The sequence below is a fragment of the Equus przewalskii genome, chromosome 8 (assembly GCF_037783145.1).
Source record: "Equus przewalskii isolate Varuska chromosome 8, EquPr2, whole genome shotgun sequence".
In the NCBI taxonomy this organism is placed as follows: Eukaryota; Metazoa; Chordata; class Mammalia; order Perissodactyla; family Equidae; genus Equus; species Equus przewalskii.
Window position 1 is genome coordinate 81,751,877 of NC_091838.1, and position 25,175 is coordinate 81,777,051.

General features: G+C 54.6%; 1 protein-coding gene across 6 annotated transcripts in view; it reads right to left on the minus strand.

The window, feature by feature from the left end:
• The window catches only part of SLC45A4 (solute carrier family 45 member 4), a 128,943-nt gene that overhangs the window by 25,333 nt on the left and 78,435 nt on the right, over window positions 1-25,175 (minus strand). For 3 of the 6 annotated variants that reach the window (XM_070631095.1, XM_070631097.1, XM_070631096.1), the window contains 6 exons: window positions 22,381-22,569; window positions 20,076-20,255; window positions 18,382-19,418; window positions 17,430-17,529; window positions 16,092-16,303; window positions 12,018-13,874 (listed from right to left, as the gene is read on the minus strand). In XM_070631095.1, the coding sequence (XP_070487196.1) occupies window positions 13,515-13,874; window positions 16,092-16,303; window positions 17,430-17,529; window positions 18,382-19,418; window positions 20,076-20,255; window positions 22,381-22,569 (2,078 nt within the window). In that variant the 3' untranslated portion in view covers window positions 12,018-13,514. Of the gene's footprint in view, window positions 1-12,017; window positions 13,875-16,091; window positions 16,304-17,429; window positions 17,530-18,381; window positions 19,419-20,075; window positions 20,256-22,380; window positions 22,570-25,175 lie in introns of those variants that run through there. The other 3 variants (XR_011543276.1, XR_011543278.1, XR_011543277.1) reach the window with 2 other exon arrangements.

Consider the following 25,175-nt stretch of genomic DNA (forward strand, 5'->3'; position numbering starts at 1 on the left):
GTGAGGCAGAGGCCCGTGGACCCACGAGAGCTGCTTTCTCTGGCCCAGGCTGCTGCTCGGCTGCAGCGCGACCTTGAGCGAGCACGGGACTCCGGGGCCTGATTGGGCCTAGCTGGGACCTGGTCACGTGACCCGACTCCCTGTGAAATGGAGATGGTTCCTTCTGACTGGGCTGGTTTGGAGACTGAGAAGGGCACTCCACTGAGAGGCCTGGGAGCAGCTGAGAGAATATTCTATCCTGGTCTGCTTGCTGGGCTCTTGTGAAAATACTAAGAAAGAGCAAATATAAAAGCGATAGGTACTATGACAGGTGAACAGGGGCCTCAGAAAGACTCGTCCGTGTCCCAACCCTCAGAACCCGTGAATGTGACCTTATTCGGAAAAAAGATCTTTGCAGATACAATTCAGTTAAAGATCGCAAGATGAGATCATCCTGGATTAGGTGGGCCCTAAACCCAATGACAGGTGTTCTTAGGAGAGGAGAAGACACAGAGATGGACACTATGTGTCACCTGCCAGAGACGCACTTTAAATCTGGAACTACAAATGAGGGAAGAGTAAAGGATGAAAAAAGCATACCAAGCAAATAATAAGCATGAGAAGCTGGGCTGGCTATTACTACCAGACACAACAGGCCTCACTTCAAGGTGCGCTACAAGGAGCACGCCGGGATATGCATAATGATAGAAAGGTGGTGCATCAAGAAGACATCATAATCTGCATGTATGTGCACTTAGCAATTTAGAGATCTGAGATACATGAAGCAAACGTGGTAGAACTACAGGAGAAAACAGACAAATCCACGCTCAGGGTGGAGATTTTAACACCCTTCTCTCACATGCTAAAAGAACACGTAAACAAAAAATTATCAAGGATAGAAGACTCCACACTGCCAGCCAATGCGACCTGCCATCCCCGCACACTGTACCCAGCAGTGCACTGTCCTTCCTCTCCAGTGCACACGGAGCGTTCACCAATGGGACCGTGGGCTGGACCATAAAATAAGTCTGAGAAGATTTAAATCATAGAGAATGTGTTCTCAGAACACACCAAAGTTAAATTAGAAATCAACAGCAATAATTACCTAAAAAATCCCTCAATTAAAATTGTGTTGGAAATTAATATACTTCCAATTAACCTATGGGTCAAAGAAAAAAAATCACAAAGGTAATTCGAAAATATTTCAAACTGAATGATAGTGAAAACAATATATCAAGATCTGTGGGATGCAGCAAAAGCAGTGCTTAGAAGTAGAATAGCTTTAAATTAGAAGAAAAGTTTAAAATCAATAAATTTCCATCGTAAGAATATAGAAAAATGAAAGCATATTTAAGCCAAAATAAGTAAAGGAAAGAAATAATAAAGCCCAAAAATGACGGAAATGGAAAACAGAATCAACAAAGCCAAAAATTGGTTCTTGAAAGTAATGGGTCAACTCTAGCAAGACTGATCAAGAAAAGAAAGCAAACACAAGTGACCAATATCAGGAATGAAAGAGAGGATAAAATCCTACAGACATCAAAAAAATATAGACATCAAAAGGATATCACAAACAACTTTACAGCAATAAATATGACAGCTCAGATGAAATGTACAAATTTCCTGAAAACAACTTTATGAAACCAGTGCAAGAAGAAACAGAAATGACTAGTCCTGTATCTATTAAGGAAATTGACTTTAGTCAAATCCTTCCCACAAAGAAAGTTCTAGGCCCAGTTGATTTCATTAGTGAATTCTAACAAACTCTTAAGGATGGACTAATAGAGTAATATTAATAATAATTCCACAGAAACTCAGGAGAACACTTCCCAGCTCGTTCTAGGAGATCAGCATGACCCTGCACTAAAATCTGACAAAAGCATTACAGGAAAATGAAATCACAGATCAGTTGCACTCATGAACACAGATGCAAAATTCCTGAACAAAATATTAGCAGCTTGAATCCAGCAGTATTTTAAAACAGTAATACAGCATGACCAAGTGGGGCTTGTTCCAGGAATGCGAGGTGACTCCAGCATTTGGAAGGCCATCTGAGTGATTCGGCACGTTAGCAGAATAAAAGAGAGGGGCCACAATGACCATCTCAACAGACGCAGAAGGAAATCTGACAAAATAATATACTCATGCTAACAATCTCAGCAAACTGAGAAGAGAAGGGGACTTCCTCGAACTGGTAAAGAGCATCCACAAGAAGCCTGCAGTGGACACTGTACTTGATGGTCAGAGTCTGATGGCTTTCCCTCCAAGAGAGGGACCACAGGACGTTCACTGCCACCCTCCTGTTCCACACTGTCCTGGAGGTTCTGCTCACAGCAACCAGACGGACAAAGAGAAGACTGGACGGGAAGGGGCAAGACTATCTTTATTCACAGACAGCATGGCTGTTTACATAAATCCCAAAGAATCTATTTTGTTAAAACTTACCAGAATAAGCAAATTTAGCAAGTCATGGAATACAAGGTCAGCATACAATAATCACGCATTTCTGTATTCTAACAGTCACGGGGAAATGTAAAACACCACTTATACCAGCATGAAAAACACATGAATGGGAACGAGTTTAGTGAAGATGTACAAGGCCTGCACCCTGCAAGCTCACGGGCACTGCCGGGGTTGCGAGAAGACCCAGACGACAAGATAAGCCATGTTCACGGGTTGGAAGATTAAATATTACAAACACGTTTGTTCTCTCCAAGTCAACCCAACAGATTCAACTTAATCCCATCCAAATCCCAACATGAGTTTTTAAAAAATATATTGACAGGGCCTGCCCGGTGGCGCAGCAGTTAAGTGCGCGCGTTCCGCTTTGGCGGCCCAGGGTTCGCCGGTTCGGATCCTGCATGTGGACATGGCACTGCTTGGCAAGCCATGTTGTGGCAGGCGTCCCACACATAAAGTAGAGGAAGATGGGCACGGATGTTAGCTCAGGGCCTGTCTTCCTCAGCAAAAAGAGGAGGATTGGCAGCAGATGTTAGCTCAGGGCTAATCTTCCTCAAAAAAAAAAAAAAAAAACCTGTTGACAATTTGATTTTCTATACATATGGAAATGCAAAGTAGAATAGTTAAGATAACCTTTAAAAACGAGGTCAAAGCTGGAGGACTCACTATGTGATAGAAGCTTTAGCAAAAAGCTACAGTAATCAAGACTGTAAGAGTGTGGGATTTGGCAAAAGGATAGATAAATAGATCAATGGAACAGAATGCTGGGTCTAGACACATAAGTGTACAGGCAGTTGATATTCAGCAGAAATTCCAGGACAATTCAATAAGGAAAGTCTTCAATGAAAGTGCTGCAACAGCTGGAGAACGTACGGCAAAGAGAAGCAGCTCCACCCGCTCTCCCTACAGAAAATGTGACTCAAGCTGGTTCACCTGAATGTAAAGTTCTACGTTCTAGAAACTTCCAGAAAGCATGGGAGAATATCTTTGTGACTCTGTATAGACAAAGGATTTTTTTAGAGGGGACTCCAAAGAATGCTAAATATAAAAGAAAAAGTTGATAAATTGGACTTCAAAACACATCACTAAGAAAGTGAAAAAAGAACCCACAGACTGGGAGAAAATATTTACAAGGCTACATCTGGCAAAGACTTGTATCCAAAATATATAGGAGCTCCCACAAATCAATAAAAAGACAAACAGCTCAGTTAAAAAATAGGCAAAAGATACTTCACCAATGAAGATATATGGATGGCCAGTTTGAAAAGATGCTTAAAATCAGTCATCAGGAAAATACATATTAAACTACAATGAAATACCACTTGGTGCTCATTAGAATGGCTAATATTAAAGATTCACAATGGCAAACACAGGCGAACTTACGGAGCAAATGGAACTCTCATACACTGCTGGATAAAAATAACCACTTGGGGAGAACTGTTTGTCAGCTTCTTATAGACACACACCTACCCTGCAACTCCACAATCCCACACTTAGTCTTTTACCCGAGAGAAATGAAAACATACGTCTACAGAGCTCTTTATGAGAACGTTCATAGCATCTTTATTTGTAATAGCCCTGGACTGGAAACACCCAGAAAGTGGAAAATGGATGTCACACAGCCTCACAATGGAATGCTATGCGGCCCTGAAAAAGAAGGAAACTCCTGATGCACACAGCAGTGTGTATGACTCGCAAAAGCATTACGCTGAGCACAAGGAGCCAGGCACAAAGGCTACAAACTGTGTTTCCATTTATGTGAAGTTCCAAACATGAAACTAGTCCATGGTGACTGGCTTCCTGTCGGTGGTTGCCTGTGCGGGATGGGACTGAACTGGAAGGCGTCGAGAGAGAACTTCCTGGAGTGGAGGAGGTGTTCTGTGCAGACCGCGTGTGGGTCACTGAGGTGTGTGCCTATGTCAGAACTCACAGAATTGCGCACTTACACCTGTGCATGTCACTCTATGTAAATCCACCTCAATTTTAAAAAATCACTATGGAGCCTACAGCTGTGGAAAAAAAATAAGGGAGTATTTCGAATTTGATGCCAATACATTTGACAGCTTATATGGAATGGAAAAATTATTTGCAAGACACAATCAACCAAAGCTCGTTCGAGAAGAAACAGATAACCTGAACAGCCTTATCTACAATAAAGAAACTTAATCCACAGTGTAAAACCTTCACAAGAAGAAAACTGGACATACAGATTCATTGATGAGTTCTTCCAAACATATAAGGGATAAATAATACAAATTCTGTGCTAATTTTTCTTTATAAAAATAAAAGAGTGAACACTTCCTGTCTCATTTTATGAGACCAACACCACCTTGCTACCAAAACCAGACAAGATATTACAAAGAAAAAAAAAATACAGACCAGTTCACATCACTAACATTAAAATCTCTAACAAAGTTTTAGAAAATCAAATCTAGTAACATATAAAAAGGATAATTCCTTATGACCAAGTGGAATTCATCCCATGAACATAAGATTAGTGTAACAGTCAAGACCAGGTGATGTAATGCCCCGTCTTAGACTCAAGTTCATCCCGGTTGATTTGGAAGGGGCGCTCGGACATAGCGCAGCTCCACTCACGATAAAAGCTCTCAGCAAACCTCCCAGCGGAAGCTACAAACCCCGCAGCAGACACGATGCTTGATGGTCAGAGGCTAAGTGCTTCCCTCTAAAGTCAGGGACAGGGCAGACTCCTTTCCCCACAGACTGGGGGGAAATATTTACAAAATGTATATCAGGTAAAGGACTTGCATCCTTAAAAATAAGAAGAAGAAAAACAAAGCAACTAAAAAGCAGGGCAAAAAATTAGACATTTCGCTAAAGACATACAAATGGCAAATAAACACAAGACATGATGCTGAACATTTAAGGAGATGCAGGGTAAAAGCAGAGTGCGATACCGCTGCACACGCCCAGGACGGCGACAGTTTGAAACCCGTGCTGACGAGGACGGGGCGCGACCAGAACCCCCGTCCCTGCTGTGGGAAGGGCAACGCAGAGCCCACTGGAAACCAGCTGGGCCGCTTCTCATCAAGGTGAAACTATACACACCGTACGACTCAGCCGGCCTCGCAGGGGGGAGAACGTGCATTTACACACAGTCTTGTACTCAAGTGTTGGGAGCACTTTTATTCATAGCCAAGAACTAGAAACAACCTAGTTGTCCATCCGCTGTCGAGTGGAGAAACAAAGTGCAGCGTGTTTGTTTAACGGACTACCAATCAACGACAAAAAGGAACTAATGACGCCTGAGGGACTACGGATGGATCTTGAAAACTGATGCTAAACGAGAAAGCAATCGCTCAAGATGCAGACTGTGTGATTCCACTGAGAAGAAACTCAAGAAAAGGCAGAACCTATAGTGACGAGACGCCCATCGGCAGTTGTCGGTTGTCCTGTGCAGGAGGTGGGAGGAGGGTGTGCCTAAAGGGGCACCCGGGGACTTTCCGGGGTGAGGAAGTGTGCTGCCCTCACCTGTGTCGGCGAGAAGTTTCTATGTGAACATGTGTTTTCATCCTCCTGGGCGGCTCCCTAGGAGTGGAACTGCTGGGTGTTATCAGAACTCTCTAACTTTTTGAGGGGCTGTATCTACATCATGACTGCATTGGTGGGTACACACTGTATGCACTTGTCAGAACTTACTGAATTGTGCCTTTAAAATTGGTCAATTTTATTGTATGGAGATTATACCTCAACAGAGTTTTTTGTTTTGTTTTTTGCTGAGGAAGATTGGCCCTGAGCTAACGTCTGTGCCAGTTTTCCTCTATTTTGTCTGTGGGTCACTGCCACAGCATGGCTGACGAGTGGATTAGGTCCGAGCCTGGGATCTGAACCTGCAAACCCAGGCCGCTGCAGCGGAGCACATGAACTTAACCACTACACTGGTGGGCTGGCCTCAATAAAGCTCATTTTTAATGCAAAAAACAAGTTGAAATCAGAAAGAAAAGGAAACAAATCATGACTAATTCTGAATTACACACTTTACTGATACACAATGCTCAAATTAACAAGATGACACCAAATCTCTACTCACCTTGTGTGGTGTAGACCCAGCCAAGTCCAAGTCTCCCGTGCCTGTTCGAGAAGCTGTGCCAGGCTTGGTCACACCCCTGGAGCCACCATCTGCCGCCCCGTGGGGATGGGGTTGGTTCCTTGTCTCCAAATGCCCCTGCCCTGCCCCCTCCCCCTCCCCCCTTCTGCCAAAGTGCTCTGTGCGCACCCCAGGTGGGCTCCCTCCTCCAGTCTGTTCGGTCGCTGTCCATCCTTCCAGGCCTCGTTTATGGGCCCTGGGAAGCTTCTGGCTCCTGTCTTGAATGTGTGCGTTTCCTGTCATTTCTAAGGGCCTGGGATGGAGCACTGTGCCCGCCTCCTGCATCTCTCGGAGCTCGGCTTCCTGATGGCAGACTGAGAACACAGTCTCCTCCTGTCCATGCTGTTGAGGAACCAAACAACATAACGAGCGAAAGAGCTGTGCGGGTGGACGCCGAAGACGAGGCTTAGTGTTAGGGCCACGTGTCCTCTAGGCGGGGTTACGAGCAAACGTGCCATTTCTCATTAGGAATTGCACTCTTTCCACTAACAAATTTTTCTTGTCTACATGTCCTTGAGGGACACGGGTCCTTGTTTCCTGCCCTTCCCAGGAGAAGCCTGAAGTGTCTCCCCCAGAGAGACGAGTTAAATTAGTGCGGAATTTTTAGGTGATAGATGAGACATAGGTACACAGAGGATAGATAAGATAGATATAAATAAAATGTCTTTCCTTATTTTCTAATAAAAACAAACCCCCCAAGAGAAAAGAACCTCTGCTCCTACTGTTAAAAGAATATAGCAGACCTACATGGGCTGCTAAGGAAGATGATCAAATATTTTGCTAAATTCAAACTAGACTGTAAACTCTACATAGTGTGGTCCAATTTTTGTAAAAGAAAATAGTCTCTGTGCTTGCATACAGGGACAGATGTGAGGGCCTGGGGGGAGGGTGCTGGGGTGCTGACTTTCTGTTTACTGGCCCTAGCCCCTCAAGGGCCACCGTGGCCGGCATGTGCCTCCTCGGACCAGCACCTTGGAGGGGGCACCTGCATCAGCGGAGGCAGCACCTGGGGTGGACAACAGGGGGCGCAGCGTGCTTGCGTTGGGGGGGGCGGGGCGAGGATGCAGGCAGGGTCCCCGCACCTCACTTCCCGTCCGTCCCATCCCCACAGGGAGGGCTCCTGTCCCACGGGCACTGGCCATCTGTGCTGCAGCAGGAAGGGGGATGAGGACCCCTTAGTCCTCATGACACAAGGAGTCACCGCCTGTGATTTGTCCGAGGGCACCCGCATCACAGCACAGGACCCAGGCCTGGGGGCTCCATCCCAGACACTCAAGCTGGCCCCCGGGACCTGGCAGTGACCTCGCGCCCCCTCCGCTGTGGTCCAAACTGACCCTTCTCCCTCCCAATGCCCATCCCCAGGCCCGGCCTCAGCCCTGGATTCACTGGCCCCCAGCTCCCCGCCCTGGGTCAGCAGGGCCTTGAACAAACTGACCCATGTCGGTTCTGACCTCACCAGCTGTGTGACCTTGGGTAAAGGTCTCAACCCCTTTCATGTTCTCTGCTGCCAACCGGGGGTGACAGCCTCTTCCAGCTGTCGAGGGCCCCGCCCAGGCGTGGCACACACACCTGGTGCCTAATGGCAGCTTGCCCGCTCAAGCTGCACTGGCTGGCCATACCCAGGGCCCAGTTTCTGAGTCCCCCTTTCCTCAAGTGCTCTCTACAGGCAATCAGGGCCCCACAGCCTACCTACCAGGACAGGCCTTCACAAGGAAGGGCTGCCAGACCTGTGGCTATACATGGCCTGGGACCCCAGCCCTGGGTCCCCTTGAAAGGGCCTACGATAGGTCCCCAGCATAGCCAGCATGCTGGGTGGGTGTTACCCCAAGCTGGCTCAGCCTGAGCCCCAACCTGAGCCAAGTGAGGCAGGCAGAGCTGAGACCCTTCCCCCCAGGCAGACAGAGCTGCCCTGGAGGGGCCAGGACTGCAGGCGGCCCGTGCTGGGGGTTCAGACATGGGCCCCAGGTTTGGGAGCTGGGGAGCCTCTGGGGAAACTGAGCCCACACTCAGTCCACTCCCACCCAGGCCTCGGCCACAGCCAGCCGTCTCTACCCTCCCACCACTGGACCCACCAAGGCTCCAGGAAGCAGGGGGCAGGCCCAGTCCCACAGCCAAGCCACAGAGGAGCAGAGGGAGGAAGTGACACAGACACACCCACATCGTCATCTGGTAAGGAAAGGTTTATTAAGATTCAACTGCAGGGTAACAGAGCACAACAGACATGGGGAGGTCCTGGTCCAAACCCAGGCTGGTCTACGAGTGGTGGAGACGAGAGCACTACAGACGGGGCTGTGTGCACAATGGAGGTGAAGCGACAGCATGTCATGCGGCCAAGGGCTACTGAAGAGCACGTTAGGACCAGACTGCGGACAGACACACACACCAGGCCACTTGTGCCACCTAATACAAAAATTCACTACTGTGCGAGAGCGCTCTTCTTTATAATCCTTCTTCCTCATTAAACATTATGTGTTTAACACACACTTACATCGTTGCTAAAATCAGCAAGACCTATTATAGGGCTCCAACTTAATAAGTTGATAAGACAAGTTGTCCTGTGGGCAGTTCACAATGGAACTAAATAGTTTGGTTCCGAGACGCCTGGGAGCTTCTCTCGTAACAAGAGGCATTTCCAACCAACGGGTCACTGTCACCCAGAGGGTCTCAGTCCATGGCACAGGGGGCGTGCCCCTGGCAGCCTGCAGGGAGGGCAAGGGCACACTGCGGTGGGGGTGGGCTCTCAGCATTCCCAGAGGTCCCAGTGGAGCTGGCTGCTCCTGAGGATGGGCTGGCCGAGGGGCCGTCTCCAGGCTGGGGGTTCGGGCCAGAATGGTGGTGGCTGGCTTCCCACAAGGAGGTGACGGGGAGGGCTTTAGGCTGCGCCCCCAGACATGCCACATGTCCAAGGGCCGTGCTGAATCGACACCACCACCAGTGGGTGCTGGGCCGGGTCCCCCAACAGCTGCACGCCAGGAGCACTCGGGAGGTGGGCCCTCAGGGCGGCCCAGGCCGGGATGCAGGCAGGAGGATGGATGGAGCATCTCAAAAGCAGCCGCTTGCAGACGGGACATCCAGAAGGCAGGCGTGTCTGTCTGTTTCTCGTGGCCACCCCCGAGGAGGACCCGTGGCAAGTGTATTTGCACACTCACCGTTCTGGTGGCCAAAGGCGGACAGAGCTTAGGAGAAGCCAGGCGGCCCCGGAGAAGCCACATGTTGGTGCGTCTTTTCCGCAGTGTGTCCAGTGTGAACCTGGGGTATGTTCTGCAAGCTCGGTCTAGAACAGGACTGCAGTCACTGGCTACCAACCTCAGACATGCCACACAGCCAGCAGGCCGGGGCCGGGCCACTGTGCAGGGTTGGAGGGAACGCTGCCGCCCTCTGGCACGAGCCCTGCCGGCCGCTCCTGCCTCCTGCGGCCCCTCAAGGCCAGGTCTCACTTCAGGGTTCTGAAGGCGCACACACCTGCTTCCCCACACGCTAGTCCCTTTGAGAAACACACCTGAGGACCATGTGGAACCACTGACCCTGCGAGGAGGGCCCAGCTGGCCTGCCTCCCCCCAGGGGACACCGCTGACCTCAACATTTCCTCGGCCGGGCCCCCCAGGGGCTCCAAGACTTTCGAGGGCAGTTCTCTGGGAAGCAGCGGACAGTGGCTGGCGTGCTCATCAGCAGGCTGGATGCTGCCGGCTGAGACACCTGCCCCTACTGCCAGCTCTTCAGTCACCTGGGAATGTCACAATGCCACTCTGGTGACAGAACAGGGCAGAAGGGGTGCAGGGCAGGCTGGCCTGGCCTAACCCCGAGGGCCTCCTCTGCCCCCTCCCACAGAGCACAGTCCTGCATGGCCCAGGCTTCTGCCACATGTGGCCGGGGCCTCTCTTTAAAAGACTCTTTACTTAGTTGACTTTTACAGGGAACAAAAGATGCGAATCAGACCGACGTTACCCTGTTTTGGTAACAGATCCATTTATATTACATGGCAACCAACCAAGTCCCTGCCAAACACGCCCCGTCCTCCGCGCAGAGGCGCTGGCCTGCTGCCCTGAGCCCACATGCCCCGGGGCTGCCTGGCCGGCCTACCCAGGGGGCACGCCCAGGACCCGGCCTAACCAGGCCCCTCTGCCAGAGCCTGGCTAGTCACCAGGCCGCAGACAAGCTGCTCTGGGGCAGCTGTCCTGCGTTCCCACGGCGTCTGAGGTACAGCGCTGGGAAACACACGTGCCCGAGCCACAGTCGGCAGCCACGCCGCACAGCTAGCCCCGTCTTCCCGGCTTAAGACACACGGTGACGACACTGAGAGTTTCAAGTTAGCGCGATCTTGAGGTCACCTCGCTGCAAGGACAGGGCTGGGGCTAAAGGAGTCAGCTACTGGGCCCTCCCGAGCCCACAGTGGAGCCAGAGGGCCCAGGAGGGCAGCCCCAGAAACCGACCCCGTGGGGATCCTCCGATCCAAAGCACGGGGTGCCGCCCCTTTTTGGTCTGCACGCTGACCAGACCTGCACGTTCAGACAGACTTTGGTCACAAACATCCAAAGGGCTTAAAAATCTTTACAAATCTACCGAAGCACAGCCAGACCCTCCTGTGCTGAGGACGGATGGCGGTCACACCCCTCACGGGCCCTCACTGGGAGCGGCACACGCCAGCCTTGTTCTCAGTGCTGTTCTTCCAACAGTGACTTCAACACAATGTCCTTTGATGTCTTTGTTATTTCAGACCATACTCAAGTTTAAGGTTGGGATCTCAAGGATCGATGCACTTTTCAGGGGGTGGTCCCCACCATAAACCCCTTTCACCTCTACAATCACGTCCCAGCTGGGCCCTGAGCCTCGTGCACAGGCGACTGTGAGCGCCGGCCCCAGCCCCAGGCAGGGTGGGTGCCCGGGGAGGTGTGGCACCTGGGGGCTGGACGCGTGTTTGGTTCACTTCAGATCTTGATTCGGGTCTGTTCCACTCCCGTACTCTCCCCTCTCCAGCCTCCCTGTTTCCAGCTGTCAGGAGACCCTTCGAGGAGCAGGATACGCCAGCTGAATGGAGGCTGCAGCTTGGAGAGAGGACCTAGGATCTTAAAGCCATTAAGGGGAAACCAACTGCATGTGAGGGCCTGTGAGGGGTGCCCGGCTGGTGGGGGAGAAGGAGCTGGGCTCGGGGCCGGGTGTAGGCCGGCAGTGGGTGCTGTGGGAATGCCAACAGTGCCTTCAGTAGGAGGGGGGACTCTTCTGGTCCAAGCACATGACTCACAAGGCCAGTGTCGGGTTTAACACAGACAGAAAACGCTCGGGTCATGAGGTCAGTTCTCTGGGATCCCGGGCTCCGAGGGAGGATGCCAGGCCCGAGGAGTGCATCTGGTGTGGATAGGCACCACGGCTCCTTGGACACGTAACACAACCTACAAAGTGCCACCAGTGGCTGACACGCGGCAAGACGAGAGGCTGGTCAAGGACATTAAACAGTCATTCCTTTAAACACACAGAAAATTCAAGTAATTTATTTAAAAACTGCTTAGTTTCTTCTTGAAATATATATATATTTGCTTTAGAATGATCATATTGCAGCATGATTCTCATGCACTTAAAAGTACTTTAAAAAAACACCAACTTGAGGCAGCAAAGGATGACAACTGTCTTCCTTTAGCCGGGCGCTGTGCAGGTGGCCTCCCTGTCTCCTGAGATCAGCCGGCTCAGACTGCCCGCCCCACTGGGAGACGCAGACACCGCTTCGCTGAGCGAGCCTGTGGCCTGGAGAACAGTTCCCAACAGCTGTAGCACGTGAGGACTGTGCCTGCCCAAGTCCGGGTTTGGTTTCTACGCCGAACCAGAAGCGCTGCACGGCGCTGTCCTGTGAGCGGGCCTTCGGCCCCAGCCAGACGCGTTGTCCACTTGGCAGGCGTCCTGATTCCAGAGTTGAGCGGAGTGCGCAGGTGGGAGGAGATCAGAAGCATGCCGGCCCGCGCACACCCGAGGTAGGCCTGGGCAGGACGCGGGCGATGCCGCCCCCGGAGCTCTGCCCTCGTGATTTCCCCAGCAAATGGTTTCAAGATGAGTCAAAGTGCAACGAGCAAGTCCACAGACTCTCTGGGAGCTTCAGACAGACATTACAGGTCAGAAGCCGGGCAGGGACACGCGCACACGGCGCATACGCGCGCAACTCTGCCAGTCCTGATGCTGCCCCCTGGCGGGTGTCCCATCCCAGCCCCCTGGTGGGGCGTCTGGAAGCGACCCTTGCGGATGGCCCTTCTCCACCCAGGGGAGCCTGGGCCCTGCCTCCTCCCAACTTTGGTGCGTGGCTGCTACCACTGCTCGCCGCCCACGAGCGAGGCTGCCCAGGCACAATTTGTCAAACCCTCTGAGGAAAAGAGAAGATGCTGTTCTTCTAAGAAAACCACAGTTTTCGGGGGAAAAAAAACGTTTTCTATAATAATCATAGAGAAAAATACTCTCCAACAGCTGCAGCACCAACAGAAGGGGATGAGATCTGACAGAGCTCCAATCCCTGTGGGCGTCCAGAGAGAAACGTGACAGAAACGTTTTAGTCACCGACTGCACGATTGTCGTCTGAAGCATTCAGATAAGATACAGCAAAGGAATCAGGTATTTTTGTTTTCAATTATAACTTTGGAAATGCATAATCTTATTTTTTTCCTAAATTGCTTATTGTCTGTATTGTAAATCTGGTCTACAATTTAAAAACATGCAGAATAATAGACCCAGAGAACAAAAGATAGAATTGAAATTAAAAGATCATTTTCAATTAAAAAAAAGATTTCAAAATGATTTTTTAATCGTGGAAAAAGGAATGCACGTGGCGTTTTGCCCAGCGGCTTAACCTACCCGCGAGCGCCGCGTCTCCACCCTGCTGCGGGAAGGACTCTGGTCTGCGCTGCCCGGAGCAATGGCAGCCAGCCTGAGCGCAGCTTGCGCCCGGCCCCTGCGCCCCGCTCCCTGCCGCCCTCTGGAATGTGTGCGTGGCTCAGACCATCGACTCCGTCACCACCGGCCCCTGCGGGCCCTCCTTCCGGGAGAGCTTCAGCACGGAGGGCTTCTCGCCGCCACTCCCGCCTTCAGCCGAGGGCTGGCACGGCAGGCCCCGCTGCTCGTCCTTGGCTTCTTCCGACACCTCTGGGTAGATCACCAGGAACGTGGCTGTCAGGAAGCCCAGGAAAGAGCCCACAGAGGCCACCATGGGGATGACGCGCACAGTCCCAACAGCGTCGACCACGCCCCCCAGGGCAGACGCCACCAGGATCTGGGAGATGTAGACCTGGCAGGAGAGGATGGCACAGTCGATGCCGAAGCCGCGCTTGGAGTTCCCGGGGCTGTGGTGCACGTACTGCAAGAGAGGAGAGCACGTGGTGAGGGCTGTGCAAAAGGGAAACCCGTCAGTCAACATGCCCGTGCTCTGCAAACTAGCTCAGCAGTCTCAAACCGAAACTCGCCTTCCACTCGGCTGCTTGGCAGAGCACGGTCCACCCAGCCTGTCTCCCCCACCCCGTTCCACTTCTACTCAACATGGTATTGGAGGTTCTGGCCATTGCAATCAGGCAAGGAAAGTAAGACATGGTAAGGACGGGAAAGGAAGAAATAAAACTCATTATACATGGATGATGTGACTGAGTATGTAGAAAGTCCAAAAACCCAGAGAAATGCTACAGGAATTAGTAGAAGAATATGCCATGTTTATGGATAGAAAGCAAAATATTATACAGCTTTTAACTCTCCCCAAATTGATCTGTATAACGATTGTGTTTCCAATAAAAAGCTCAAAAGCTGATTCTAACATTCAGATGAAATGTACGTGGTCAAGAACAGCTAAGAGAGGAGCTGGCCCGTGGTGCAGCGGTTAAGTTCGCACTCTCTGATTTGGTGGCCTGGGCTTCATGAGTTCAGATCCTGGGTGTGGACCTACACGCTGCTGATCAAGCCATGCTGTGGTAGCGTCCCACATACAAAACAGAGTAAGAGTGGCACAGATGTTAGCTCGGCGACAATCTCCCTCACAAAAAAAAAAAAAAGAATAGCTAACACAACCTCTAAGAAGAAAACGCTGTAGGACTTACACTACCTGGTTTCAGGTCTTATTATAAAACTAATTAGGATAGTCTAACATCTGTCTGAAGACAGACAGACCAGACCAATGAGAGAGACTGGAAACAGGCCCCCCCCCCCCACGCCGAGGTGGACGCCTGACTTAAGACAAAGATGGCGGTGCAGTGTGGACAGGGAACATGCGGCCCCTACAATGAGTGGCACCGGGACAGGCAGCCATGTGTCCATGGGAAAACTAATAGTCTCTGTCCTCTGCTTCAAACCACACACATACACAAAACCCACACTGAGGCAGACTGCACATCGAGACTGCAGGTGCACGGAGGACACGGGCAAGGACCTTCTGGGCAGCAGGGTCAGTGGTAACCCCACATGCCACCACCCGCAGGACGGATATGTAAACTGCGGCCAGACAGTGGACCAGGAAAAAGAGGGAAGAACTGCCACACACAAGACAGGAGGAAGCACAGACACGAGGTGAGATCAAAGCAGCAGATGCTCCAGCCACGGAAGGTTCCGAACCGGCCAGCGGAGCACAGGGTGTCGAAGCCCAGGCGAGGAGCGCTGTGCGGTCTGCCCTGAAGGCACAGGCGTGTCTCCTTCCGAAAACGCAGTAAGCCGTTCATTCACGATGGGTGTACTTTGCTGTAGTCATGTTAACTTCAACTAAAAAATCTATTTAAAAGAATGCCATCACTCAGAACTCCCTTAGTTCCATCTTTGTTAGACACCTCTTCACAGTGCATTTTTTCCTTCATAATCGTGTCAGAGACGAGAAGATTAAACCTGGGTTAGGTTTAGGGAGAGACAGCTTCTCTGTGGTCTCTTCCTTTCCCTTTGAAGGGTCTGGACATGAGTCCGAGAACCCGGCCTCCACCTGCATTGAGGCTCCTGAGCACGTGAAAGGTGTTAAAGAAACACGGAATTTCAAAGACTCGGTGCAAATGCAAAGTATCTTAACCTTCTGTATTGAGTACATGTCGAAATGATGTTTTGGATGTACTGTGTTAAACAAAATATGGTAATAAAATCGATTTCATGGTCTTTTCACTTTTTAACATGGCTACTGGAAGTGCAGACCTGCCTACGCGACTGGCCAGCACGGCTGCCGAGCTGCCCTCAGGCCCGCGGGGCAGGGACCGCCGGCGGCAGGCAGCCTCCCGGGGTCCCAGTCGCAGCGCTGTGGAAGGCACCCGGAGCCTCCAGGCGGTGCCAGGCGGGCCAGCAGCCAGGCAGCCAGCGCCTTGGACCAACCTAGGCAGCCAGCAGCTCTACTGCCCCTCAGGGGCCGTTTCAGAACCAAACAGCCAGGGCCATTAGTGTCTCAAGTAGCCCCCAAGTGGAAGGTGCGGAGCTGTGGCTGGAGATGGAGAGAAATGAGCACAAGCTTTGGAGCAGACAGATCTGATCATCTGTCCTGAAGTGCAGTTCCTGCTGGTGACCCTGTGCCCCAGCATCCTGCCCTTGGCCACCCTCGCCGGCCCCGCAGCCGAGGACACACCTCCTTGCTGTCGTGGTACTGCCCAAGCAGGGCGTAGGGGCAGTAGGAGATGCTCATGGAGACGATGCCCATGGTGCTGATCATGATCATGGCGACGTAGACATTGGCGAACATGGCCATCACGGCCGTGCCGATGGAGAAGCCCAGCGTCCCCAGCACATAGATGACCCTGATGCTCAGGTCGTAGTTGTCCAAATACTTCTGTAGCAGGGCTGCAGAGAGAGTGCGACCACAGGACAGTGACCGACAGCCCTGCCCACCAAGCGGCTGGGTCAGCTCCCTTCACTCCTGTGGGGCTCCCTCCACCGCTTGCCCCTCGCCGCCCCACCTCCTCTGCTGAACTCAGCCCAGCTCAGGAACAGGCAGGCATCCCCTCCTCTGTGCCCGCCCTGCCGCACCACTGCCCATGCCGCACAGCTGGCCATTCACGCCGACCATGCGTGAAGCAGTCAGCTCACTGTGCACATTTCACGTCCAGGAGCTCCAGCACTCAGGAGAAGCCGGCCCTCTCATCCCAGACCCCGTAACCTGACCCTGTCCTGCCGCTGTCCTGCCAGGCCACCCCGGCCAGGCCCAGATCCTTCCCATCAAGCCAGGCCCACTCGGCGGCGCTCTCCGGCCTGACACCCATCCTGCCTTGGGAACTCGAGTCCTAGCTGGTTGTCCTCATGGGCATCCCTCTGGATCCAGCAGGCTAGACTCCTGCTCACCCTTCCTGACAAGGTGGCAGGCTACCTCCTCCAGCAAAGTGTCTCAGACGCTGTCCTACCACTACTACTCCTCTATCAAAGCACAGACAGTGTTGTGTGACTATCATCCTGGCTTCCCACTGCCGTGCGGCATTTATCTCATCTATCCTCAAGTCCCGGTCACGCTGAATGAAGCTGGCTGCCGCCCTCACAGTTTGGGTAAGAACAGGCAGGGGCCAGCAGGCCCCAGACGCACTGCGTGCCCTCAAGACTTGGGAAGCCCTGGGTCCTCCGCCCGTACCACTCTCCCCACCTCCTGGCGAAGGCACCAAGACCTCTCCCCTGGGCTCAGGGGGCACAGCCCCTGTAGTCCTGCCACCACCCTGAGCCCCTCCCTGGCCAGAGCCTCTCTGAGGAGCCTCCGGGGAAGACGGCCTGCAGTGGGGTCTCAGGACACCCAGGTCCTGGCACCAGCCTGTGGTGGCTTTTCCCTGAGACGAGGCCGCACAGGCTTCCATGCTTCTGTCGCTAAGGGACAGCCTGCTCAGTCACAGTCAGGGCCCGCTTCTGTGCAGCAGGACGCCCCATCCACAGCTGCAGCTGCTGACGTTTCCCGGTGCACCATCACCTAAGTCGGGGCTCAACTCACCTGAGCAAATGGCGCCGGTCGCCGCGTAGATGACCAGGCCCCAGCAGCCCATCTTCACGCCGGCGTTGTAGGCCTGCCAGGCCGTTGAGTTGGAGGGGGCCTGTTCCAGAAACAAGACTGGGGTTCAGGGGGGCAGGGACCAGGTGCCATACCCTCTGGGCAAAGGAGGCTATTTCCAGCTCAGTGACAGACGGGCGGTTCCTCCAGAGAGGCGATCGTTCCGTGGAGAGAAGCAGCTGCGCCAGGCTGGTGTCTGGGCAGGCGTCTGTGATCCCTCCAGCCTCGCTCCCCCTGAGCTGGGCTGATCTAACCTGCAGCTCAGCTCCCACTCCACCCTCCCGGAGCCCAGGGGCCACAGACAGCAGCTCAGATGGACCCGGAAGGTGAGCGATGGTGTGGAGCGGGGAGGCCTGAGCCTGTGCAGGGCCACCTCGGCCCCCACCCTGGGTGAGTCGGCCACAGGTGGAGCCAGCTGACGGCATGGGGAACAGGAGCAGCACTCGGCTGAGTCCCGATCGTTATTTGTGGCACTAAGTTCTGGGGCAGTGAGGCACATGGCACAGCACAACCGAAGGAACACCTCATGCCGGCTTCTCACAGTGTCTCGCCCTCATGTCAGCCCCAGTCATTTCCACCTGCTGACCGTAGGCCCAGGTGCCAACGCTCTCTTGATGTGCCCAAGGACCCCTGACCCCGTTAACAGGGGGGCCCACCGTGCACCTCCCACCCCTGCATGCAAAGCCCTGCGCACCTCCCTGACTCCTGTGGGTGCTGGGGCTCGAGGAGGCGGTGGGCAATGGAGGCGACCGGGGGAGTGGCTGCCCTGACGCCGAGGCCGTGTCAAGCTCGGTGCAGTGAGCCATCAGCATTGCCAAGCTCTCCTGGCTGGCTCTCCCCGTCTCACCCTCGCAACCATCCTGTGAGCGCCAGGAGTGGGGCCCCAGGTGCTCACCTTGGGGTCCCCTTCGAAGATGACCTGGCCCATGAAGTCAGTGTAGAACACGGCCTCGGCGATGACAGAGAACCAGGTGAGCAGATGGCAGAGGCAGAGCCGCATCAGCTCCCGGGGCATCTTCAGCATGGACAGCCACAGCAGCCGCACAGTGGTCTCCCCGTCCCCCTCCTCGCTCTCCGTGTCCCCGCTGGAGTTGGTGGCCCCGCTCTGGTTCCGGTGCCGGCAGCGCTGCCTCTGCCGCTTCTGCAGGTCATACAGGTCGCTCATGCTGCGTGATGGCTTGATCAGGACCACGGCGTTGGCCCGCCGGTAGCGGTAGCGGTGGGCACCGATCTTGCCGTAGTAGGAGAAGGTGCTGGAGGCCTGCCGGCGGAACATGTGTCTTCGCCGTCTCATGGAACTGGACGTGGCTGAGGGCTTTATGTCTACCCTGGTGTAGCCGCTGAGGCCGTCTTTTAGGGGGGAGCCACTTCCGTTTGGGACTTTGGCTTCGTTTGAGCGATTATCAAGCAGCGTCTCGTCCTCGTTCGCAGGTTCCCTGAGCAGTGGGGACAGGCAGGGCAGCTTGGCCTTGACGAGCTCCTGACTGGTGCTGCGCGGGGTGTTGGGGTAAGAGGCGTCGTGGAAGATGGACGGCTCAATGTCGTGCAGGAAGAGCAGCTCGGGCTCCAGGTCCAGGGCGGCGTCTGGCACGTGCAGCACCGAGTCGCTCTTGCTCCGCACCATGTCCACGTCCAGGTAGTCCAGGGCCAGCTCGTGCTCTGACTGCACCTCGTCTGGGAACATGGTGGCACCACCATCCGGCACGCTCAGGCGGGCGGCGGGGGGCAGAGCGTCAGCCGCCTCCACGCTCCGCTCCTGCTGGGGGCTGTACTGCTCCTCCTCGATGCTGAAGAGGTGCAAGGCCACCGACACCGTGAAGATGATGGCCGCGAAGAAGAAGAGCACCTGGTTCTGTGTTCGGAACCAGGTGCTCAGGAAGGTCTGGGTCCAGTCCAGCCCGCCCAGCACGTAGCCGACGGCCCCGCCGAGGCCTGGGCAGGTGGGAGGAGACAGAAGCAGCTAGTGAGCGACGCAGGGCACTTGGGGCCCCCAAAGGAGGCAGGCAGGCTGGAAACATCTAGACGGGCTTTCACCCTCAATCGGGGCCCAGGGTTGCCACTCAGTCATGTCACAAATCAGGACATGTTTTTGGGACAGAATAAGAAAACAGCAGGAAAAACAAACAAGAACCTATAGCTGACCCTGGGTTTGGAATTCTGACCTCACAAATTCCTGCCTAAGAAATGAGGGGCGGATAACTGACAGGAAGGAACACGAGCGGCTAGCCCCAGACTCGCCTCGGCACCGACCGCCATCCCCTAGGCTCTGGAAGTCGATATTCCCTGTGGGATGGGACAGCCACCCGACTACAGGGAGTAGTCAGCACAAGGCCCCAGGCCGCAGCCACCTGGCCAGCACGTCACCCCTGTCCAGCCCCACAGTCACTTGGCCCTGCTGGGCTGGGGTTCCTGCTCACTGCCTCACTCGTCGGCATCTGAGGTGCAGATGCACCTGGGCCATGGAAGCCCACCCCGAAGTGGGGGTGCCGGTCTCAGGAGCAGCTGCCTCCATCCCCACAGTCCTTGGTGCCAAGCAGGGGGTGGGGAGTAGAAGATGCAGGGGGGAGGGAGAGTGGGGCGCAGGCTCACCAGCAGAGAAGGCGTGGATGTTGAGGGCCATGTCCTGCTCCTCGCTGTCCACCACGTCCAGCAGGTAGGCGCGGATGGGCCCCTCGGTGGCATCAGCGCTGAAATCCAGGACCACCACCCCCAGCACTGTGAGGATGATACCAATGGGCTGCCGGCTGGGGACATCACCGAGGGCCAGACCTAACAGAGCACACGGAGCAGTCGGATCTCAGCTCATAATGCAGACAGTCACCTCCAAGGGGTGAGGGTGACACCTCCACTCCGACCGGAAGGGGGCACGTTCCTGGGCACAGACTTGGGACAAGAAGGGCTTTGCCTCCTCCACTTCTGCCGTTTGCAGGATTACCTTTACTCCCCGTTCACATTCACTATTGGGCAAACCCCAAAGAGATTACCTGACCTAAAAAGGGGAAACGGTCCTTCCTACCAACCTTCACCGGGGGGCATGTTGAGAGCACCGACTGAGCATCAGTGAGCGAGGAGGACGTGAGACCAGCACGGCCCTCACACACCCCTGTGCACGCTGCGTGCAGGGTTCCACGTCGGCTCCCGGGCTGGGGCCTCGAGAGGGAGCCCGTGTGCGTGCCTGGCCCAGGGTCTGCAGGGCGCTTGGTTGGCATCTACTGAACACATAACCACCCAATGACAGCTCGTTCCTGCACTGCGGTGTCTAGAGGAAGACTCTGTCTGAATTCATCTTACTGATGCCACACGGTGAACATGTGTTTGTTTTCCAATTTGCTTTACTGAGAATTCACCTTTGAAGGCCGACACCGGTATTTCACAAGTCAGACTGCAACCAAGGCAGCCAACCGGACCTACAGGTGACTTGTACTGTATGCTGGAAGGCCCTCGAGCTGAACTGAAATAATACTTAAAATATTAACTGCTTCCACTGAGAGCTTTTCAAGCTAATTCTCTGAGCAGCCTGGGCTGGAGAAGCAACAGCTCTGAAGAGACAGATGCAAATGGTCTCGCTTCTCATGAACTTCCTCTGTGAGCGGCTGTCAGCACCCAGAAGCAGCTATAACCACACACCACGTCTCGCCTCCCTTAGGGAGTCCGCCCCTGAACCCAGAGACCAAATCACTGGGTGCAGCGCCCGTGAGACCAAGGGCACCCTCTTGCATAAAGATGCAGAGCCGGCCGTGGGCCACAGTCTGGGACTTGGGCCCAGCGCCAGAGCTTGATGTGTTAGCTGGAACGCAGACAAACCCGCCCTGCGTGCGGGCTGGGAAAGGGGTTTCTGACCAGCAGCTCCCTGCTCGCCACCTGGACCCCATGGTGCCTGAAGAAACACAGACACAGCACGGGACAGGGGGCCAGGGCTCGGTGCCAGAGCCCCTGGCTCACTGCATCCAGGCCATGTTGAGGCGGGACCACCCCACGGACACAGCCTTGAGAAAGCCCCAGGGTCCTCTCTAGGTAAGAGTCAGGAAGGGGCTGCTGCTCCCCAGGGTGAGGGGGACAGCCAGAGAGGCCCACAGCAGTGCCCGCAGGCGCTGAGAAAGTGGCAGCCTGGACTTCTGTTTGGGAGACACCCCAGCTGGAGGAGGCCACCCCGAGGGGTGCAGCTCAGGGAGGGTGCCCCGGCATGCCCCCACACAGGCCTCTGAGAAGCCAGCGAGGCTCGGCTACCCCAGGTTTCCTGTGGCCTCTTCCTGAGCGTTCCAGCATCGCTGACTCCCACCTGAACTGCTGCAGACTTGGGGTAAGTCTGTGGGTGTCAGAAGGCAGAGGAAGCCTCCATCTTAAAAAGCCGTTGCCAGAAAACAAGGTTTTGTCTCTGGCAGTGCTGATGGGCACCGGCAAGGTGAAAGCTACGCTCCCACACAGAGCTGCTTTAATCAAAAACACAACAGAACAACAACAAAAGCAAAACAAAACCTAAGTACACAAAACAAAAACAGCAAGCATGGAGTTGGGTCTGGACACTTTCAATACCAAGCCTAAGAAAAGGAGAAAAAAAAGAAAAGATAATTTCTGAAATAATGCTGGAAACAGGATGTGGTGTCAGATACGCATTAAGAACAAATGGGTCACAACAGGAAACGCTTCCCTGTGAACAGGTTCCTACGGCTTTCCCACGTGGGCCCTGCTCCAGTGCTGCCAAGCACGGCCAGCGCCTGGGCGGCCAAGGGCTCGGCACCGCCACCCCGCCTGGGGACCAGAGGGAGGCCACGCTGTCCCACAGCCGGCCAGTCTGAGTCATCTAACACCCACGTCTCACTGAGCAAAGAGCTGTCCCCAGTCAGGACTCAGCCACGCACATTTTAGGGCGCGCAGCGCGGCAGAGGACACTCACCGATGGCAGAGCCGTTCAGGAAAAGCGCCACACCGAAGAGCACGCCCACGCAGAGGGCCAGGATGAAAGGCCGGCGGCGGCCCCAGCTCAGGGTGCAGCGGTCACTCGCCGAGCCGATGAGCGGTGTGAAGATGAGGCCGAGGATGGGGCTCAGGAACCAGGTGAGACTGTAATACTGCTCCGGAAGGCCTGCAGCAGACACGCAGCCGTCACACGCGCAGGCCCGGAGCAGCGCTCACACGGACCCACCCCACCCCAGTCGGACTCTGCCGGAAGGCCTGCAGCAGACACGCAGCCGTCACACGCGCAGGCCCGGAGCAGCGCTCACACGGACCCACCCCACCCCAGTCGGACTCTGCCGGAAGGCCTGCAGCAGACACGTAGCCGTCACACGCCAGGCCCGGAGCAGCGCTCACACGGACCCACCCCACCCCAGTCGGACTCTGCCGGAAGGCCTGCAGCAGACACGCAGCCGTCACACGCAGGCCCGGAGCAGCGCTCACACGGACCCACCCCACCCCAGTCGGACTCTGCTGCCTTCTGCTCACAAAGCACGGGAACACGGTGCCGCTGTGTGCACAGCCCCGCGGGTGAGACACTCTGCTGAGGGGAGAGGCTCCCCTCTGTGAGCCTGGGTGAGCGGAAGTTAACCCAAGCCTCCCTGGGAAGCACCAGGCAGCCAGAGGCCAGCACCTGGGCCTTGTGACAGGCACCCTGTGACCTGCCCGCAAGTGCACACGGCCACTGGGCACAGAGCGTAACAAGCAGCACATGCTAGTCGCAGTGGAGCGTGGACCAGCCGTGTACACGTGGGGAGTGCCACGCCAGGGCCCACACAGCAGGCGCCCGTGGACAGCACGAGGTTGAGGCCCTTTCACACCACTGGCACTGACTGGGCCTCTGTCTCTGCTTGGGGCCAGCTCAACGTCACCTCAAGGGCACCAGGCACTGAGCTCAGTCAGCCTAGAACAAGGCAGGGCAGGAACTGCAGCCTCAGAGAGGCAGTGAGGACCCACACTGCCTGCACCCTGGGCCTCATGACCGGAATCTACCACCATGGTCCGGAGGAGGGAACATGCAGCCACGATGACCCCAGCAGGGGGCCGCTTAGGGGCAGCGGGAGGCGAAGAAGCATCAGCATCCACCTGGAACCAAGGGGTGTATCTGGCGCTGGACATTCGCTCTCACTGAGTCCTCCTACCCATCCAGGGAGGGATTATCATGCCCATTTTACAGATGGAAAAACTGAAGCTCAGAGAGATTAGGTAATCTGCCCCAGGTCACACAGCTAGAAAGTGGGAGGCCCAGGACTTACACCAGGGCTGCCTGATTCCAAAGTCCACGTGCTCCCCTCCCTCCGATATGCTGCCGTCCTCTCACACAAACCCAACACCCATCGACAGCGGAATGGAGAAACAATTCTGGCATCCACATGTGCTAGAGCACCCTGCAGCTACTGGAACGAACAAGCCAGAGCTTGGCGCAACAACATGGCTGACCCTCGCACACAGCGCTGGAGGCGGCAGAGACATGCTGTGGGTTCCACCTATCCGACACCCAAAGCAGCTAAATGAGCCTCTGCTGGTGGCAGCCAGGGTGGCTGCCCTTGGGAGGGGAGGGCTTGGGGCTGGTATGTGCCCTCCTTGATCTGGATGGCGGTCCCTGGTGACAATGCACCCAGCTGCAGACTTGGGTCATGCACTTCCCCGTATGCTACACTTCAACAGAAAGTTTACTTACAAAATAAAAGGTGCTCTGGCCTGCCAGCGAGTCCTCTGGCTGATGTTTTACACCGCCAAAGGTGCCGAATAATAATACTGTCCTGACTACCAAGAAAAATAAACTCGTGTAGGAGGAGGAAATCGTTTCCAGAGGAAGAGGGAAGCACCTTTCGAAACTATCGCCAACGTGCCCATTAACATACTGCTGCCTTCAGCCTAGAACTCGAGGCGTCTGCCTTGACCTCTGCGCACACAGCACTTTGGGAAGGGTGAATCCTGTTCCTGTTTCCAGTCAGCAGAATGTGCTGTTTGAGGAAACGAGAGGCTTGCTGAGTGTTTGCTGACGAGCTACGGTTCATACGGCAGGCCCGGTTCCTCGCTCTCATCACCAAGCCACGCAGAAGGGAAGCATCGGCTGGCCGGCCATGCTGATACGGCCACATTCAACAGCACGGGGCGCCCAGCACTGTGCTTCCCAGCAACGACTCCCCGACAAAACTACAGAGAGTGAGAAATGCAGTCAAGATTCCAGAACAGGAAGCACTCTCACCCCAACGTACAGACTCTTTTGCTGGGGTTTTTAACCAGGTTACTACTTTACTAATGAAGCCTAGTGACAAGTGGCTCCTTGCAGAGCTGCAGCACGTGCTCGCACACACACACACACCGTGCGTGCACAGCGACTCCCTCCTGTGGGGCTCTCTCTCCTCGGCTCCCGGCCCTCCTGCTTCAGGCTTCCTGCACACCCCTTGCTGATTCTCACATCCCGGCCTGGCTCCTCTTAGAACTCTGAGGGGGTCACCCTGCCAGGAGGCCTCCCCACTTGCCCACAGCTCCCACTCGCCTGGGCACATCAGTGTATTTCCACACCTTCTGAAACACTTGTACACATTCTCAAGAGACAGCCCTGAGGGGAGGGACTGGGTTACTCATCCCTGCCCCATACGTGACCCACAGAGGTGTTCACGTCTGTCAAACTGAACCAAACCCGGAGATGCTAGACGGGAAAGCCCCCAGAGCACCGCCCAGTGAGCACCAGTCCGTCTCTGTTGATCTTCACCTCCCCGCTGGCTT